Source organism: Alexandromys fortis, unplaced genomic scaffold (assembly GCF_014885135.2).
Source record: "Alexandromys fortis isolate MF-2015 unplaced genomic scaffold, M_Fortis_MF-2015_v1.1 scaffold_242, whole genome shotgun sequence".
NCBI lineage: Eukaryota > Metazoa > Chordata > Mammalia > Rodentia > Cricetidae > Alexandromys > Alexandromys fortis.
In genome coordinates, this window is record NW_026068123.1 from 379,550 (window position 1) to 400,252 (window position 20,703).

General features: G+C 50.5%; 1 protein-coding gene across 4 annotated transcripts in view; it reads left to right on the forward strand.

Moving 5' to 3' along the window:
• Positions 1-18,401, forward strand: part of Kank2 (KN motif and ankyrin repeat domains 2) — a 30,075-nt gene extending 11,674 nt beyond the window's left edge. For 3 of the 4 annotated variants that reach the window (XM_050125422.1, XM_050125424.1, XM_050125423.1), the window contains 9 exons: positions 6,366-6,530; positions 6,619-6,721; positions 7,232-7,468; positions 10,157-10,244; positions 10,940-11,159; positions 13,441-13,583; positions 15,483-15,683; positions 15,761-15,850; positions 16,537-18,401. In XM_050125422.1, the coding sequence (XP_049981379.1) occupies positions 6,366-6,530; positions 6,619-6,721; positions 7,232-7,468; positions 10,157-10,244; positions 10,940-11,159; positions 13,441-13,583; positions 15,483-15,683; positions 15,761-15,850; positions 16,537-16,590 (1,301 nt within the window). In that variant the 3' untranslated portion in view covers positions 16,591-18,401. The remainder of the gene's footprint in view (positions 1-6,365; positions 6,531-6,618; positions 6,722-7,231; positions 7,469-10,156; positions 10,245-10,939; positions 11,160-13,440; positions 13,584-15,482; positions 15,684-15,760; positions 15,851-16,536) is intronic. The other variant, XM_050125425.1, reaches the window with a different exon arrangement.
• The last annotated feature ends 2,302 nt before the right edge of the window (positions 18,402-20,703 follow it).

Below are 20,703 nucleotides of genomic sequence, written 5' to 3' on the forward strand. Positions count from 1 at the left end.
GCCACCACCGCTTGCTTCTTTCAGTCTTTTTGCTCTTCAAGCCAGTGTTTCTCAAGCAGGTGGGGGCACATGCCTTTAATTTCAGCACTTTGGAGGCAGAGGTGAGCTGATCTCTGATCTCTGTGAGTTCAAGGCCAGCCTGCTCTATGGAGCTAGTTCCAGGGTTTCTCTGTGTAACAGTCCTGGCTGGTCTGGAACTCACAGAGACCCACCTGCCTCTGCCTCCTGAGTTCTGGGATTAAAGGTGTGCGCTACCACCCGCACCCTGCAAGTCTTACCCGTATTTCAATTACAGCTTTCATCCCATTTGTTAAATATATATATTTTTTTTTCTTTATTCAGCCTTGCTTTCTAGTTTTCTGATATCACCATGGCCAACATATTTTGTCTCCTTTTGAATTACTTGCAAACTTTTTTATTCTGTGTGTGTGTGTGTGTGTGTTGTGTGTGTGTGTGCGCGCGCGCGCGCCCTAGTACAATTTTTGGGAGTGGTTTCTTTCCTACTGTGTGTATCAGAGCAATCAAACGCAAGGCGTCAGGCCCAGCATCAAGTTCCTATCCACGGAGGCATCTCGGCAGCCCAGGAGTTTGCTTTTTGAAGAGGAAGTTTCTCTGTGCTGCCCTGGCTGGCTACCAAGCAGTCCTCCTGCCTCACCCTGCCCATTCCCGGGGCCCTCAGGCATGCGCCGCCACCCTGGCCTTCCTATCCCTTTACTGTCGTTGCTGCACCCCACCTCAGCCACTTACTTAGCTATTGCATGTCTTGAAAAACATGCCCTGTCCCTGCCTGATTTCCTTAAATGGTCTTGTGTTTCAGAAAAACAAGATCCTCTCTCTGTTTCTTGTTTTTTCCACTTTAACTTTTTCCCCCTCCAGTGCTGGTATGGGGCCTTGAGCATCCTGCAAGCCAGGCGGGTGCCAGGCGCTGAACGCCCGCTCTGATTTTCATTTTCATTATTTTATTATGTTTGTTGACTTTGTAGAGTGCATGGGCCAGAGTGTGTGGCGTGTGTAGAGGCCAGAGAAAATCTCTTCTCTTCTGCTACCTTGTGGGTCCTGGGGATCAGACCTGGCAGCAAGCACCTTTAACCACTGAGCCACCGTGCCAGCCCCGCATCTGCTGTTTCTGCACAGGCTCTGGGAATCTGATTTCAGACTCCTGTGGCAAACGCTTTCACCTGCCGAGCCACCACACCAGGCGCTTTAGGTTTTGATTTTGTTTTGAAGTAAGGTCTTACACAGTTGTCCAGGCTAGCCTTGCAGTTACTGAAGCCTGGGCGGACCTTTGACTTGTCATTCTCCTCAGCTCAGCTCACCAAGTCACTGGGATAGCAGGCCTGGAGAGCTCCGTGTGTGTGTGTGTGTGTGTGTGTGTGTGTGTGTGTGTGTGTGTGTGTGTGTGAACAACATGTGTATGGGGCTGAGAACACAGCCTTAGGCGTTGCTTTGAGGGGAATTGTTCTGTTTGCTGCTTTTGTGCCCTGCTAACTGGCCTATGGCTTCTGAGGATGCTCCAGCTGTGCATCCATCTCTATAGGGGCACTGGGATTGCGGACACATACAGTCATGCTGGGGTTTGTGGGATTTGAACTCAGATCCTCATACTTGCACAGCAGATGCTGTGCTCGCTGAGCCTTCTTCCCAACACAGGTAGTTTTTAAGAGTCGTTACATTTTTATTTACGGGGGGAAGGGTGTCGGAGAACAGTTTGCAGGAGTCAGCTGTCTCCTTCCACTGTGTGGGTCCCAGAGATCAGACTGTACTGTCAGACTTGGGGCACGCACCTCTACTGCGAGCTCTCTTGTCTGCCCTAGAAAAGTCTTTTTCCACTGTTGTCTTGTTTTGTTTTTCAAACAGGGTTTCTCTGTACCCTTGGCTATCTTGGAACTAGCTCTGTAGACCAAACTGGCCACTCACAGAGATCCGCCTGTCTCTGCCTCCCAAGTGCTGGGATTAAAGGCGTGCGCCACCATGCCTAGCCTGGAAGGAGCCTTTTAAGCCTGTTTTTTTCTTTTGTCTTCTTTCTTTCTTTTTCACATGGGATCTTGCATATATGTAGTACATATATGTATATGCATAGCACATGCAAACATGTAGTACACACAATTATGGTATACGCATAGTACACATACGTATATAGTACACACATATATAGTACACCTACACACATATATAGTATACGCATATACATATACACATGTATAAAGTATATATACTTATATATATGTTGGCTTCAAACTCATGCCCCTCTGCCCTCAGCTCCCAACCCTAGTGCCTGGGCTTATGGGGACAAGCCAGCACACCAGGCTATATCTAAGGTTTATTGTTCCTGTTTTTATTAAGGTGTAGGACACTTTGGGAAGACAAGCATGTCACCATAGAAGGCACATGGAGGTCAGACACCAGTCCTCACTGTGTTTGAAGCAAGGTTTCTTTCTTGTTCATTGCTAGGTGCCAGGCTAGCCCAAAGACTTCCAAGAGCCCGTTTTCTCAGCCTCCCATCTCACCATGGGAACCCAGGGATCACATTTCCTCCACTCTATCCAGCTTACACATAGGTCATCAGGCAGGTTCCCCACAGAGCTCTGCCCTCCCACAGCCCCAGCATTTAGATCAGGAGCTTTAAACCAAGTGTGGTGGTCTATGCGTATTATCCCAGCACTGGGGAAGAGGCAGGAGGACTAGCCTGGGATTGTAGAGAGAGACCCACCCCAAACGACAGCAGAAAGAACCTGAGGACACAGCTTGGTTTCTAGAGTCCAGGCTTAGAATACAGGGAGCCCCAGGTTTTATCCCAGAACTTGGTAGGGTCGTTCAGCCTGGGCCACATGAGGCCAAGAGGAGCTGCGGCTCAGTCAAGAATACTGCAGTAGGGTTTGGGGTTCAGCTCATGATACAGCACGTGCCCAGCAAAAGCAAAGTCCTGCGTTCAGGCCTCAGCGCAAAAAAATCTACAGTAGTGGACACAAACCTGGGGTTCCTTCCCCAGTACCACAAAAACGTTAATAAGAGTTTGACACACCCCAGCACTGGCCCTGGCTCGGTGTGAATCCAGTCCTGGTGTCAGCTCAGGTCACCACACCCTAGACTATGCTCCTTTGGGACAGATTTGTAGCCAAGTGTCTCACTCCACCATGTCTTGTCTATACTCAGCTTGTGGAGGAAAAGCACTTAGCTTCTTGCAGAACTTAAGTAGCACCCAGGAACTTCAGGAAGCAGTGAATTGCTTGTGATTTAAAAAAAAAATTAGTGGCGGTAGCTCCTTTAATCGTAGCACTTGGGAAACCGAGGCAAGCAATCACTTTGAGTTTGAGGCCAGCCTGGTCTATATATGGTGTTTCAGGCCATCAGGGTAACACAGTGACATAAACAAAATATTAGGTTTAAAAACTACGTATGCTTTTAAAGAGCCCTGATACTCTGACCTTCCACAAGGCTGTGCCCATGGCAGGAAGGCAATGCCTCTGGGACAGCAAAGCTACCACAGGCTGTGAGGAGCACAGGCAGCTGGGGGAGTGGAAATCGCACCGTGATTCCACACTGGGAACTGGACTAATGTGCGTTCATAGAGACTGAGCCCAAGAAGTCACCCGTGTCAGCGTGGTAGCACACACCTTTGACCTCAGTGCTCAGGAGGCAGAGGCAGGACAACCACCTGCTCTACATACTGTGTTCTAGGCAAGCCGAGGCTACACAATGAGACCCTGTCTGAAAAAGAGAAAAAGAGCTGGTGGGGTGGGTGGTGGGTCAGTGGTTAAGAGCACTGACTGCTCTTCCAGAGGACCAGGGATCAGTTCCCAGTGCCCACATGGTGGCTCACACCATCTGTAACTCCAGTCCCAAAGAATATGATAAATATTCTCTTTCATGCAGGCACCAGGAATGTATATACATGCAGGGAAAACATACACACACACGCTAAAAAAATCTTTAAAACCTAGACTAAATGATACATGGAGTAAAACATACCCTCTTATGTGTGCATGTATGCTATCTATGGGAGCCTGAGTGCAGAACCAGTGTTCACACAGGTTGCCGGCCTTGTAGAGCAAATGCCTTTAACTGTCTTACTGCTAAAGCCATCCTGGTAAGCCCCCTACATGCAGGAAGCATGTTTCACATGATCTTTAGCTGACCCATCTCTAGAAATGTCTTTTTTTTTTAAAACTGAGAGGGTGTCTTGGTACATAGACTTGACGGATCTGGAGCTTGCTCTGTAGACCAGCCTGGCATCAATCTCACAAAGATCCTCCTGTCTCTACCTCTCCTGTGCTGGAATTAGAGACGCGCACAGCCACACCCGATCTCCTGTACTTTATTTTCTCCAAGGAAATTTTTGGCAGATTGGGGTTTGCTCCGATTGGTTGATTGATTGTGCTGACTGTGGCCCTGAGATTGTAATCCAAGGCGGCACAAACTAGACAAGTATTCTACCACCAAGCCACGCCCCAGCCCCTCACTGCGGGATTCTAGGCAGGCTCTTTACTACTAAGCTATGTCCAGGTCCCAAATTTTAAAATGGGTTTTTTGTTTTGTTTTTTCAAGACAGGGGTTTTTCTTTAGCCATAGAGCTTGTCCTGGAACTTACTCTGTAGACCAGGCTGACCTCGAACTCACAGAGATCCTCCTGTCTCTGCCTCCTGAGTGCTGGGATTAAAGGTGTGTGCCACCACCGTTTGGCGTTTTTAAATTTTTTTAATGGCTCTGGTCCCATTTTCCTGGTGGCAAAACTCACACATGTTTAAGTTAGATTAAGACAGTCTGTCCCTCACATGGCTTAGGGAGGGGATGCAACTGTGTGTGTTCTTAAAGAGGAATGGCGAAGGGATTAAGGAGGCAGCTCTGCATGAAGCATTTGCTGGGATCTGTGAGGATCTGAGTGAATCTGGGGGGGAGCAGCCTGGTAAAGCTGGGCAGAGTGGCTCATGAACCCAGCGCTCCTACAGAAAGGGAGGGCGCAGAGACAGGAGAATTTGGAGGCCTGCAGGCCAGCCAGTCTGGCACACAGCAATAGGAGACCCTGTCTCTCTACAAGACAGACAGGGATGACGTGACAACCTCACCAGAGGCTCTCCTATGACCTTTGTGCATGCTGTGGCAACTGTACACACACACTCATACACACAGTCACAGCTACACACACAATCATACTGACACACAGGTGCAGTCTCACACACACACACACACACACACACACACACACACACACACACACGAGATAAGGAAGAGGAAACACCAGGCAGGGGAGCATGCCTGTGATCCCTGAACTTGGGTGATGGAGACAGAAAAATTGCTGCTAATTCTGGGCCAGCCTGGGCTATGTAGTAATGCCATGAGTTAAAATGTTTTTTGGGGGGGGGGTGGCAGAGATGTTAAGACACTTGCTCGGGTCACACAGTCCCTATGTATGAAGTTTGAATCTCTGTTCTGGCCACCATACTCTTGACCACAATTGGACTTCTTTTTCTTTAGAAAATACTCAGGGTGACAGAGTGTGAGAGATTTGAGTCTGAAGCCAGGACTCTTGGTCTCCAAGATCTCTATCATTGGCGGGCTGCCGGCTGACAATGGTTTCAACAACTCATTGCGCCTCGGTTTCTTCCCTCTGTGAGCTGAGCCCTTCCTGGGGTGGAAGCTTTGATGTAAGGATTGTCCAGCGTGCTCCGGCTATATGGTGCTGAGCCAGCGTGACTATCGGGCTCTTTGCTGGGTGTGCCGTGGGCGTCAGAGGACACCTCTGAGACAGGCAGGGTCACCCACAGGCCTGGAATTTACCAGAAGACTAGGCTGGAAGCGGTCAACTCCAGCTCTAGGGTGACCAATGACAAATTTGAGTGTGCACTGCTTATCTGCGTGGATTCTAGGGATGAGCTCGGGTCCCACGCTTCCCGTCAGCCCTGCCCCACCTACTCCTCTCCCTCCCCTTTGTGCGCGCTCTTGTGTTGCGGGTCTACACAGGGTGAAGCTATTGTCCCATGGCATTCTTGTTTTTCTGTCTCGTTTGTTTGAGACAGGATCACACTGTGCAGCCCTGGCTGACCTGGAGCTCACTCTGTAGACCAGGCTGTCCTCAAACTCACAGAGATCCTCCTGCTTCTGCCTTCTGGGTGCCGGGATTGCAGATATACACCACCACGCCTGGCTTAGGTTGTGCTGAGGGTGGATCTCAGGGCTTGGGACAGGCTAGGCAAGTGCTCTACCATAGAGACCAGCTGTGTGCATTTTAGAGACAAGGGCTCACTCTGTAGCCCAGGCTAATCCTCCCACCTCTACCCTACAGCAACGCTGGAGTACCATGCCAGGCCTATTTTATTATTATTTATTATTATTGATCTCCGTCTGGTCCACATCTCTTTTCATCCCAGGTGTCCCACAGTCTCCCACAGAGCCTTCCTCCTCCACTGCACACCCTGCTGCAGCGCCCACGAAACAGTCCGAGAATCCTGACCAGGCAGCTGCCCCAGACACCACTGACAGGGAGCCCACAAGGCCAGCAGCCTCCCAGGAGACACAAGTGGCTGAGGGAGCAGGTGAATAGAAATTGGTGAGGGAGACGGGCCCCTGGTCGTCCAGAGTGGACTAGGAGTCAAGGGGCACTCATGTTACATGGTCTCTCAGACAGAGTCTCTGTAGGAGGGCAGTCTACCTTGAAGAGGAAAGAGGACCCTGCAGATCCCGGAGCCCACCAGAGGAACCTCCAGTTTGTGGGGGTCAATGGCGGGTGAGTGATCTCCAGCCACCAGTGGCTCTCCTGAGGCCTTCATACTGTGACCCTAAAGACGGGACGGGAAGCCTGTCCTGCTGCTGAGAGCCAGTCCCAGCTCGGCCCCTCACTGCTAATCCCTCAAGTCAAAGCATGGGTGTATAGAATAAGGAAACTGAGGCAAAGGAATGTGTGCACCTGGTTGAGACCCATGCAGTGGCTCTGGCATCTGTGTGGGTCCAGTGCACCCCAAAGGGCCTGATCAGATTAGAGCCGCAGTATAGCATCCCAGGTCTGCAGTGGCGGCTGAGTGACAGTTCTGGTGTGACATGGTTAGAAACGGAGGGCCACAGGCACGCCAGTCCCCCAGCGAGGGGCTGGAGCGTGGACTCCAGGCACCTGCTTGCCTAGCATGTGACTTGCACTGGGATCATCCAGATGGAAAATGTGGAGAACCAAGGCCCAGGGCGGTCACACTGGTCCCTCCTACACCCATTCCCGTTAGTGTCCTTTCCCTTAGCTCCCTAGTTACGAGTCATCCTCAGAAGACTCCAGCACAGCGGAGAACTCGGAGCACGAGAGCACAGAGAACGAAGCCCCAGAGCCCCCAGCAAGGGCCCTGAGCACAGCTGAATGCTCTCAGCTCAGGCATCCCGGGACTGTAGCAGCCAAGGCCAGTCTGGAAGAGAGCCAACTGCCCCAGGAAGCTCAGCATGTGCCCGCAGCTGAGGCGGCATCAGAATCCAACTCCGAGGAGGAAATTCGGTCAGTTCTCTGGGCAGGGTGAAGGGTTGGTGAGCTGCTGCTGCCTGGGATCCAGCCAGACAGGAAGCCGTGTTTCTGAGTGTGTCTGAAAGTTTTCTTCTTGAGACAGGGTCTCACTTTGTAGCCCTGGCTAGCCTGGAACTCACTAAGCAGACCAGGCTAGCCTCAGACTCAGAGCTCTGCCTCATGTGTACGTGTCAGCACGTGTGTTGGTAGATGCATGCGGGGGACATGTACATGTGAAGACTGAGGGTCAGTGTTGTTTACTTCACTCTCTTTGTTTTGGTGTTTAGTTTTGTGTGTGTGTGTGTGTGTATGTGTACTGTATTGCATGTGTGTGCTATTGAGACCATGTGTTTTGTGTCTGTGTGTATGGTGTGGATGCATGTGTTTGTGTAGATATCTGTGCACAAGTATGTGTCCATGTGTACACACCCAGGACTGGTGCTCAGTGTCTTTCTTCTTCCACCGCCCCACACCTTATCTACCGAGTCAGAGTCCCCTCCTGGCCCAGCTGGCTGTGCAGCTCAGTCTAGCTAGCATGTTCTGCAGATCAGCTGTCTCCCACCCATGTGCTGGCATTGCCACTGCCTGCCATACCCACCTGGCCTTTCTGTGGCTTCTGGGAATGTGGATTCCTGCCCTCACACCCAGACTGCAAGTCCTCTCCTACTAACCCATCTTCCTACCCTCTCCCTTTTTATTTTGAGATAAAGTCTCAAAATCAAGTTACCCAAGATAACCTTGAACTGACTCTGTAGCCCAGGATACCTCAAATTTGCAGCCCTACTGCCTCCGTTTCCTGAGTGTTAAGATCATAGACATAAGCCTAGATTATGGGGTGCCAGGCTGGACCCCAGAGCCCCATGCCTAGGGCAAGTCTAACAGTTGAACCACATCTCCAGCCCACTCTTCATACCTCTTATGTAGAGTTGCTAGACTGTAAGCCAGGCTGGCCTTGAACCTGCAGTCTTGCCTCCACCTCCAAGTAGCTGGGATTCCCAAATAAGGCCACCAGCCCTGGCAATGAACCTGCCCTATTGAGTTTGAAGCTAGCCCGGGACACATGAGACCATGTCTCGAAAAGTGGGGAGAGGCCTGGAATGATGCCTCTCCATTTAAACGTACTGGCTGCTCTTCCACGGGACCTGGGTTCAATTCTTAGCACCCACATGTGTTATGACAAAGCATTTCCTGAGGAGACACAACACACCCATCTGCTCACCCCAGATGAGGAACCCATGACAGACTAAAGTACAAATACCACCAAAGTCCAACTTCATGCACCAGTGAGTTCCACTGGGGATACCTAGAGGCATATGGATGAAGCAGAAATGGAGCAGAAATGGTTCCAAGAGAGCTGCATCACCAAGGCCCACCCCAGCACGAGTGGCAGCTCACACAGCTGGGAACCTGGAGCACACTGCACAGCCAGCAGGCAGCTGCACAGGTTGGAGAGCGTCCTATCCAGGTGCCCTGCCCAGGTGGCCTAACCTTGCCTGGCAGCTGGGTTAGTTTCTGCTTCTCCCAGGCCGCTGGTTGGGTCTCAGTCCTCGGAGGTCAGCCTCCTTTCCTCTGAGGCAGTGGTCCTCAAGCTTCCTAATGCTGTGACCCTTTAATACAGTTCTCCATACTGTGGTGACCCCCAACCATAAAAATTATTTTCGTTGTTACTTCATAACTGTAATTTTGCTATTGCTATGAATCGTAACATAAATATCTGTGTTTTCAGGTGGTCTTAGGTGATCCCCGCGAAAGGGTCATTTGACCCCCCCCCCTGCAAAGGGGTCATGACCCACAGGGGGAACCCTCTGCTTTTATTGCTAATTTTGGTAAGGTCAGTTTCAGGGACTTACAGGTACTATTTTGAGTTGTCTACCCTCTTGTTTAAGGAACTTTGTGCAGGATGGGTTGTTTCAATCTCAGAGGAAACTGTTACAATGTGGCAGCTCACAACCATCTGTAACTACAGTTCCAGAGACTCCAACACCCTCTGGCCTGTTTGGACATTAGCCACACATATGCACAGATATATGTACATGCAGGCAAAACACCCACACACATGAAATAAAAATGGATAAGTCTTTTTTGAGATCATAATCTGATAATAACATTTTCCCCTTCACTTTTCTCCTTCTAAACCTCCCATACCCATCCCACTCTTTCAGTTTCATAGCCTCTGATTTTTCATTGTTACTGCATATATGTGTGTGTGTGTGTGTGTGTGTGTAAACATACATATTCCTAGATAAAATGTGTCTGACCAAAAATTAATTCATCTTTTAAAAAGTAATAATAGGGGGCTGGAGAGATGGCTCAGTTGTTAAGAGCACTGGCTGCCCTTTCCGAGGATCCAGGTTCAATCCCCAGCACCCACATGGCAGCTCATGGCTGTCTGTAACTCCAGTTCAAGAGAATCCAGCACCCTTACACAGACATATATTGCAGGCAAAATACCAATGCATATTAGAAAGAAAAGAAGAAAAGAAAAAATGCCAGGCAGTATTGTCACACACCTTTAGTCCCAGCACTCATAAGGCAGAGGCAGGAGGCAAGACAGCCAGGGCTACACAGAGAAACCCTGTCTTGGGGGAAGGGGGTGCGGAGTAAATAAAAAGCTAAAGCCAAAAATAAATAAATGTTTAGAAAGTAAAATAATGTAAGCCCGAATTTATCTGTTCCTGGCAGGATGGAGCTGAGCCCTGACCTCATATCAGCCTGTCTGGCCCTGGAGAAATACCTGGAGAACCCCAACGCCCTCACTGAGCGAGAACTGGTACGGAGGATCCCTGGGCCCGAGGGTGCCCCTCCACCCTCACGCCACACCTCCCCACCCTCAAAGTCTCTGCACTCAGTGAGGACCCAACCCTCAAGGGTGTCATTAGTGGTGGGTAGGGCTCGAGTCCTGACGTCAGTGCCGGAGTCCCCATGGTCTTGTTTTGGGGATGTTTGAGAGATTCCATGCTTTAGCTGTAGGCACTGTGTCTCAGTGTCTCACTCTACGATTCCTGGGTCCTGTGTACCCCAGGGTCAGCGCTGCCACTGTAGCTGGCAATGGCCATTACTTTCATGTCTGCTGTAGCCAACGCTGGCCTTGGCCTACATTTGTGGCTAAAGATGACCCCAAACTCCTGATCCTCCTGCCTTCATCTCCCGAGTGCTAGAATTCCAGACCTGCACCTCCTCACTGGACTTGTCTGTTTCTTGAGACAGGGTCTCACTATATAGCCCAGGCTTGCCTGATCTGCATAATGAAACAGATTTCACTGCTAGCCTCGAACTCATTGAAATCCTCCTGCCTCTGCTTCCTGTGTTTGTTTCCAGAGAAGTTCTCAGTATGTAGCCTGATTTGGCCTTGGACTCTAAGATTTTCCTTCCTTGGGCTCCCGGGGGCTGGAATTACACATGTACTACCTTGCCCAGATGAGGGCACCTCTGTCCTCACTCCCCACTCCCGCTGTCTCTACCCAGAAAGTGGCCTACACCACAGTACTTCAGGAATGGCTGCGCCTGGCCTGCCGCAGTGACGCTCACCCTGAGCTTGTACGGCGACATCTGGTCACCTTCAGGGCCATGTCTGCCCGGCTGCTGGACTATGTGGTCAACATTGCTGATAGCAATGGTAACACGGCGCTGCACTACTCCGTGTCCCACGCCAACTTCCCTGTGGTGCGGCAGTTACTGGACAGCGGTAAGCCTCCAGGCCAGGCCAGCCTGCTGGGCTGGGGGGGGCGTGGCTTCCTGAGCTCCCAGTCTGAAGTTCCTGCTCCCTGTACAGTGGGATGGGGGTGGAAGGCAAGGAGTACGGGTTTCCAGTCTGATGGGGGAGGCCCTGTGCTTTCTCTCTCTCTCTCTGAGGAAGCTTCCACTCCGCTGATCTGATGGAGGCAAGACCACCTTCTTAGGTTGGATAGAGGGGGAATGTGTCCTTCACAGAATGATGAAGGAAGCTTTGCCCTCCCCGTCTCATGGAGGAATGTAGCCCACCCAGTCTGGTAGAGCAGGCTAGGCCCTTGCTGTGTGCTAGGAAGACTGTTAGCCTTATAATGAATTCCGTCTTGATGTTACATTGCCAAATGGTACCTCTGTGATGGACACATTGTTTCCAAAGCCTTTGTGAGAGGAAGGCTGTGGCCTCTGGACTGCCGAATGGAGAGTACACTTGATAGGCAGGCAGGCAGGAAGAAACCTGTCTTCCCTGGTCTGATGGAGAAGGCAGAACCTCCCAGTCTCTGAGGGAGGCAGGAGCCATGGTCTGATGGTCAAGGCATAGACTTGTTAGAAGGCTGAATAGCAATTCCAGATTCCCAGGGGACCCACTGCTCCTATTCTCAGCCCTAACTGTGTATGTGACATCAGCCAGGCACCCCAGGTCTGGGAGAGGAGGCATCATCTCCACCTTCTGGCACCCCCCTCATCTACTAGGGTAACAGTGTGACTCTAGTGGATGGGACTCCCCATTTGGGAACAGAAAGCAGTCGGGGCTGTAGAGGTGATTTAGTTGTAAAAGGCGATCTGTGCAGGCATGAGGCCCCTCGTGAAAAGCTGTGTGGGGCTTCAGCACTGGGGAGACAGACAGGAGGACCCCTGGCCTGCTTGGCAAGCCCTAGGACACAGAAACGACCTTAAGGAAAAGAAAAGAAAGAGTGGCCGGGAGATGCCCTGTGAGTACAGTGCTTTTCCTGCCACCGTGACCTGAGTTCAGGTCCCCAACATCCAAGTTTTACAAAAACTCATAAGCGTGGAGGCATGTGCCTGTAACCCTGGCTCTGTGGAGTGAGAGGTGGAGTCAGGAGAGTCCTGGAGCTCGCTGGCCACCGGCTACCATTCAGTGATGGACCTCACCTCAACAGTAAGGTGAGAGCGATGGAGGATCTCCCTGTGTGCATGAGCAGACCACACACACACACACACACACACACACACACTCACAAAGCTTCTAAAGAAGGTGGGCGCGTCAAGATGGTTCAGTGGGTCAGGACATTTGCTGCCAAGCCTGAAAACCTGAGTTCTATCCCCAGATCTCTAAGGTGGAGGGAGGGAGCTGCTGCAAGCTGTCCTCTGACCTCCATGACACCACGGCAGATACCCCGATTCCAATGCCTAAATAGATGTAAAAATACAGTTTAGGGAGCTGCAGAGATGGTTCGGTGGTTAAAAGGGCACTACTCACAGAGGACCCACATTTAGTTCCTAGCACCCACACCAGACAGCTCACAACTATCTGTGATTTACCTACAGCATCCTCTTCAGGATCCTTGGGGCACTTGTTCTCTTGTGCACACACATACACCGAAAATTAAAACATAAGTCTCTTTTAAAACAAGATATGTATTTTTGTTTGTTTGGTTTTCAACACAGAGTTTCTCTGTGTAGTCCTTGCTGTCCTAGAATTCACTTTGTAGACCAGGCTGGCCTCAAACTCAGGTATCCACCTGCCTCTGCCTCCCAAGTGCTGGGACTAAAGGTGTCGCCTTCACACCAGCTCTAAATAATATTTTTTAAATATTAAAAATAAAATAAACAGAGTTCGAGGCCAGCCTGGTCTTCAGAACAAGTTCCAGGACAGGTTCCAAAACTACAGCGAAAAAACAAAAAAAAAAAAAAAAAAAAAAAAAAGATCCGGGCTGGAGAGATGGCTCAGAGGTTAAGAGCACTGGTTGCTCTTCCAGAGGACCTGAGTTCAATTCCCAGCATCCACATGGTGGCTCACAACCATCTGTGATGAGATCTGGTGCCCTCTTCTAGCAGAACACTGTATACTTAATAAATAAAATCTTAAAAAAAGTAAACCAAACAAAACACAAACCCAGGTGCCTGGCTCCTGAAGGATGCATCCAGCTCTCCACGAGCGCATACACATATACAGAAACCTGCTAGGCTATGCCTAGACCGAGCGCTCACTGGGGCCGACCAGCCTTTAGTGCTGATGGCAGAGGCTCAGTCACCCCATCCCCACCCTCCCCACACAGGCGTCTGTCAGGTGGACAAGCTGAACCGTGCTGGCTACAGCCCCATCATGCTCACTGCTCTAGCCACCCTGAAGACCCAGGATGACATGGAGACCATCCTTCAGCTCTTCCGGCTTGGGGATGTGAACGCCAAAGCCAGCCAGGTACGGGCTGCGGTATGCCTTGAGACTCGCTTCACTCCTACTGCCGTGTGGGTCCCAGGATGAAACTCAGGTTATCAGGCTTGGTGGCATGCATATTACCCACTGAGTCCCCTCACCTGCTCCCAGACCTACTTTATTCCAGACCAAGCCAGGTCATGATGACATTCTGTGTCCATGGGAACAGTCACCGCTCTGAGACTCAGAAGCAGTATTGGCTCTTCAGGGTTCAAGGCAAAGAGCTGAAGTTCAAACCTGAGTGACTCAGTCTTAGAGCGAGCTCCGGATAGCTTGGATATGATGCATCTGTGTGTGTGTGCACGTGCACGTGTGCACATGCTTGCGAGCCAGAGGACTGTGCATTTTAAGACGTGTCTCTTATTAATCTAGGATTCACCAATTCCCCTAGACTGGCTATCTAGGATCCTCCAGCCTCTGCCTCCCAGGTGCTGAGATCACAAGTTGCACATGGACCTGATTGTGCACAGGTTCTTTCTGATGGAACTCAGCTGCTTGTGTTTGCAAGGCAAGCACTTTACCTGCTTGGCAACAGTGTATTTCCCCCTCCCTGTTTGAAACAGTATCTAACAGTTATACCCCAGACTGGCCCGGAACTCAGAGATCTGCCTGCAGCTGCCTCCAGAGTGCTGGGATTAAAGGCAAGCAGCACATTCTGTGTGTTTTGCCTGCTTGTATGTGCACCATGTTTGTGCCAGGAGGCCAGAACAGGGCATCATATCCCCTGTGACCGGAGCTACAGGTGGTTGTGAGCATCCATGTAGCTGCAGGGAACTAAACCTCTGCAAGAACAATTAGTGCTTTTAACCACGGAGCTACTCCAGCTCACAGCCCTCTTCTTACAGGCTGATTTGAAATAGGATCTCATTGAGTTACCAAGGCTGGCCTGAACTGTCCCAATAGACCTGGAACATGAGGCCCAGCCTCTTTTCTCTCCTTCCCCATGTCCCCTTCAGTCTCCTTCTGTCTGCAGTGGTGATACATGCCTATAGCCTCAGCGCTTAGGAAACTGGTCCAGTAAGATCAGGGGTTAACATAGCAAGCTCCAGGCCAGCCTGGGCTACATGAGACCTGCCTGTTAGGTAATAACAGTGATAATAAAGAGGAAAGCCCTGTTCTCATAGGTAGACTCTCTTCCTGGAGCCCTGCTGGCTTTGAACTTCCCGGCTCTGGCTATGTCCTGTAAATGGAGTCCCCTAGCTGGGAATCAGTGTGTTCAGGGAACCTCTGAACAAAAGGGCCGCAGGTTCCTGCCCGTCCTGGGGGCTCTGCAGTGAGGCCCTGACTGCCCGTCCTGGGGGCTCTGTGGTGAGGCTCCGACACCACCTAAACAAAAAACACCGTCGATGAATTTTTGCACTCAAAGTTTTTCCATGTGTGAGCATCCATCGGTATTCTGAGTGATGCTCCTCTTCATGGCTGAGTGGTGTTCTGTTGTGTCTAGACATGGTTGATCTTTTCATCCACTGCTGAGCATCCGTTTTGTTTTTCGAGACAGGGTTTCTCTGTGTAACCCTGGCTGTGCTAGAACTCACTAAAGTTCTAGAAATCACTAGAGTGCTAGAAGACCAGGATGACCTCGAACTCACAGAGATCCGCCTGCCTCTGCCTCCAGAGTGCTGGGATTAAAGGAGTGCGCCACCACCACCTAGCTAGTTTGATTAAATTTTTGTTTAACTTTACACCTGTGAGTTGGAGGCTCATGGTAGGTGACCATACAGGTGGGTAGAACCAAGAGAGCCCTTCTGAGGAAGACAACCAGGAGATGGAGGGCCCAGCGTGTATACCCAGTCAGTGTCAGAGCACTTGGGAGCCATGGGACGGTCAAGAGCAGGGATGTGATGTTGCCGGCCTCTATACTGTAGCCCTGTTCTGTTGTCTCAGGCTGGACAGACGGCCCTGATGCTGGCAGTCAGCCACGGACGGGTAGACGTGGTGAAAGCTCTGTTGGCCTGTGAGGTGGATGTCAACACGCAGGATGAGGATGGCTCCACGGCCCTAATGTGTGCATGTGAGCAAGGACACAAGGAGATCACCGGGCTCCTGCTGGCTGTGCCCAACTGCGACATCTCACTCACCGACCGAGTGAGTCCCCACCCAGGAGCTGCCCAGGGAGGGTGGGTTGCACACAGGGCATCTTTATAGTTGTGGCTGCTTTGCAGGATGGGAGCACAGCACTGATGGTGGCCCTTGACGCAGGGCAGAGCGAGATCGCATCCATGCTGTACTCACGCATGAACATCCAGTGCTCGGTGAGTCCAGATCCCTGCACGAGAGGGCGGGACTCAGAGCTGAGCGGTAGATGATGGGCACCTGCCATCCCAGAACTGGGGAGACTGAGATAGGAGAGAAGGTAGGTCCCAGTCCAGCCAGGGCTACAGAGTTGAGTGTAAGGCCAGCCCTGGCAACTAAGTAAGACTTACCTCAAAATGTAAAGAAAAAGGGCTGGGGCTCAGGGTAGAGCCAAGAATCTTCCCATGAAGGGCTGGGGCTCAGGGTAGAGCCAAGAATCTTCCCATGAAGGGCTGGGGCTCAGGGTAGAAACCCCGCCTACAATCCCCCAGTGAGAGGCCAGGGTGTAACTTAGCAGTGGGACCAGCATTCTTTCTTGAACCTCTGCATTAATATTTGGTTGCCTAAAACAATATTTGGTGTTTTGTTTGTTTTTCAAGGTAAGTATATTTGATCATACTATGATCCTCCTCCAACTGGGTTGAGTTCAATACCTGATGCAGGGGTCAGTGAAGAAGTCGCTTTGTGTCCCAAGTCTCCACTTTGAGTCCTTCCCATGCCTTCTTCGCAAGGACAAGGTGACAATACACTGCTGTGTGTGGTGCCTTGGAAGGGAGGGACCACCCTCCCTCCCTCTGCATCCACAGCAGATCTCCTCAGAGGGATTTGAAAGGATCCCAAGAAAGAATTCTGCCTCTTGTTGCAGTTCGCTCCCATGTCAGACTACGAGAGTCCGGCATCATCCTCAGCTGAAGAGTAAAGACCGGGAGAGGCCAGTGACTCCCCAAGGACCCCAGCCACACAGCCACACAGCAGAGGCGCCTCCACTCATCCCGCCCCCGTCTGCCCTGCACTTACTCAGCCTTCCTCTCCGGGGGAGTCCTGACATCTGCCAGACTCAGCTCTACAGGCCTTTCCCAGCACCCTGAGTTCAAAGCCACATTCAAAGCCAAAAACCCAAGCTACTTTCTCCGCCAAGTTGGCGCCCGTTGCTGACACCCGGGTGTGGGTTTCTTATGGAGAACATAGAGAACAATCAGCCGGCAATTATGGGAGGAGTGGGGGCAAGAAGGGAAAATACTGTATTTTTGAGTCATTGTTAGGGGAAGGGAGAGGTCAGAATATGAGTTGCTAAATTCGAATGTCACTGGAATGTTAGAGTCTCCTTGTCCTGACTTCACTAAGGCAAGTCTCCACTAGGCCTGCTTAAAGCCCTTGTCGCCTCATGTCATTGTCCAGTGTATAATAGGGTTTTGTCCACTGCCCTCCACCCCCAGACAGTTTTCTTAGGGGCCAGGGGAGTCTCCTGTGATTGCTTCACAATATAAGATTCTGTCATTCTTGAGCGTGCGGTCTCTCCCCAGGTTGGAAATCTGTCTTTTCAAGATCTGTCACCCACTCCCTCCCCCAACACACATTCAAGTTGGGGCATCTCAGCACCCTGCAGTTGAGGCCCTGTGGCTTGGAAATGACCATCTTACAAGGAGAAATGATACAGACTTACCCATTCCCCACAGGGAGAGCTCAGGACACAGGAGTGTTCCTAGAAAAGCTCTCAGACCTACAGAGGAAAGAGAAAAGGGGCCATTCCAGAGTGTCTCCCAGCTTGGAACCCAGAACTGCTCTCCTCCAAGGAGAGTAAACAGAGGATGTGATACTGACCAAGTACAGGCGCATTCCACAGCCCATGTGGTCTTGATTAGGTGCTGGCTGGCCTCAAAACACACCCAGAAGTAGCTTAAAGTCACAGGCTTCACGGAAACCCAACGGCCAGAGGAGTAGCTGTGTGTGTGTGTGTGTGTTCCTAAAGCTCTAGAGTGCCTGTTGGTGACGGGGCACAGGCAGGCTGCACTTTTCTTTTAGTGGGTTTTTTTGGTTGTTTTGTTTTGTTTTTCTGTTCCCGGAATCTCAGCATGTTTTTGTTTTTCCTAGTTTCCTTGTCTTTGTAAAGAAGAAAGGAGACCACTTCTAAATGTGCCTTGTGATGGGAGCAGTCTTGTCCAGGTCACAGCTGTACCCACTGGGCTTTGGAGCCAAACCTCAGCAGGGCAGAGTCAAGGCTTATGAGCTAAGGAAAGTGCTGGGTTCTCTTCTAGACAAGTAGGTCTCTTGGTTTGATGGAATCGTAGTTGGTTTGGGTTTTTAGGTCGAAGGCATAGAGGCTTGGTTGGCATGAGGTGGACGGGTGGATGGATGAATGCCTGGGGAGAGGCTGAATAGAGATGAGTGATGACAGATGGACGAGTGTGTGATGGATGACAAATGAGAGACAGGCAAGTGATGGGTGGGCTGGCGGGCGGATGTCAGGATGGAGTCTGCACGTGGATAGAGCTGCCGGTGCCTGAGGGGTGCTCACAGCCTCCGGAAGCACAGAGCTCCTCATACAAGCCCCTGCCTGTCTCTGCCACTGTTCTCTCGGTGCTTGCCCCTGCTCTCTTTTCTATACTCAGCTTCACTTTGCGACCACGGTACGTCCATGAAGACAGTGTTACACGTAAATGAAGTATTCTTTTCTTGTAATCATGTTTTAGGAAGTAAAAGGACTTTTAATAAAGCTACAAACAATGGCAATGCTTTTGTGTTTTTTTTTTTAACTCCTTCCTTATTTTAAGGCTGGCCTAGAACTTTCGATCTTTGTGCCTCCTCTTCACATCCAGTGTATCTGATGCTGGCCTGCAGCCCGGTGCCTTGTGTGTGCTAGCCTCTACTAACCCCAGCCCCCTGCATCTTGTTTTGTCTCTTGCTATTCTTGGTGTGTGCAGCTCTGGGGATTGAACCCAGGCCTTGTGCACACCAGGCAAGCGCTGTGCCACTGAGCCACACCCAGGTTATTGTTTTCTGATTCTTTAAGCTTTTAAAAATCAACCTAAAGTGTTGGGCTGTGGCTCAGCAGCTAAGAGCATGAGCTGCTCTTCCAAAGGGCCCAAGTTTGTCCCCAGCACTCAGGCATGCAGCTCACAGCCCCAGGAACTCCAGCTCCAAGAAATCCTCCATTGTGGGCACTTCATTAACATGGCACATACACACATAATTAAAACTTAAATAAGTTTTTTTAAAAATAATAAGGCTAGGTGGTAAGAGTGCATGCTTTTAATCCCAGCACTGGGGAGTCAGGGGTAGGTGGGTCTCTGTGAGTTCGAGGACAGCCAGGGCTACACAGAAAAACTCTGTCTTGAAAAAACAAAAAACAAAAAAAACCCCAAAAAGATAAAATAGGTCTGGAGAGATGACTCAGTGCCTAAGAGCACTGGCTTTCCCTTCTACAAAACCCAAGTCCAATTTCCAGCACCCGTGCGGTGGCTCAGAACCATCTGTAATTCCAGTTTCCAGGGATCTGATAGCATCTTGTCCTCTGCAGACACCAGATACACACATGATACATAGACACAAGTGCAAAACACCCACACCCAGGCAAAGTAAAATCTTACCGGGCAGTAGTGGCACACGCCTTTAATCCCAGCACTCAGGAGGCAGAGGCAAGCCTGGACTACAGAGCAAGTTCCAGGATAGGTAGGGCTGTTACACAGAGAAACCCTGTCTTAAAAAGCAAAAAACAAACAATGGGAATCCCCCCCCCCAAAAAAAAGCTTGTTTCCACACAGGTTTTGTTGATAGTGATGATAGTGGTGTTTCATTTTGTTTTTGAGGCAGGTCTCATGTAGCCCAGGCTGGCCCCAAACTCACTACCACCCCTGCCCCCCAAGCGCTGGGATGACAGCGCATGCTCAGTGGTTAAGAACACTGGCTTCTCTTCCAGAGGACCCAAGTTCAGTTCCTCTGCACCCACATGGCAGTTTATAACTGCTTGGAACTCTGTAACTTCAGCTCCCCGATGCTCCTGACTCCCTGGGCACCAGGCATACAGAGAGTGGGCACACATACAAGCAAAACACCCAAGCACCTAAACATTTTTTTCTTTTGTTGTTTTGTTTGAGACAGGGTTTCTCTGTGTGTCTTTGGCTGTCCTGGAACTAGCTCTGTAGACCAGGCTGGCCTCTAACTCACAGAGATCCACCTGCCTTTGTCTCCTGAGTGCTGGGATTAAAGGTGTGCACCACCAAGCCTGGCTGCACATAAACTTTTTAAAGATTTATTTTTATTTTATGTGTGTCTGTGTACTTCGAGCATGCCTGGTGCCCTTGAAGGTCAGAGGAGGGCATCAGATCCCCTAGAACTCTGGTGGGTGCTCAGGTCCTCTTAACCACTGAGCCATCTCTCTAGCCCATAAAACTTTTTTTTTGTTTTTTGAGACAGGGTTTCTCTGTGGCTTTGGTTCCTGTCCTGGAACTAGAACTTGTAGACCAGGCTGGCCTCGAACTCACAGAGATCCGCCTGCCTCTGCCTCCCGAGTGCTGGGATTAAAGGCGTGCGCCACCACCGCCCAGCTGCCCCTAAAACTTTTATGAAATGGCAAAATCCATCTGTAAAATATATTTGGGCAAAATTTGCACATCACTAAATTAACCATTTCATTTTTTCGCTTTGGTGGTGAGAACAGCACGGAGGATGAGAAGTAGCACCCAAGCTAGATATGGGCTCTGCCCCGAGCCCGATTCATCACCTTCACCATTTTGAAGAGCCCAGTTCAGTGGCGTTCACCTCACTCACTGGGTTGTGAAACCATCTCCAAAACTATTTATCTTGCAAAACCGAAACTCTGTTCCCATTGAACACTAACCCCAACCTCTGGTTCCAGACACTAAAGCTGAGGCATCTGGAGACTTCCAGTGAGTTTAGTGGTGTGTGTGTGTGTGTAGCGTGTGCGTGTGTGTATGGTGTGTGTGTGTGTGTGCACGCACAGGTGCACTTCAGAGGGTAACACAGGTGTTTTCACATATGTCAACACTTCTCTCTGCCTTGTATTTTGAGACAT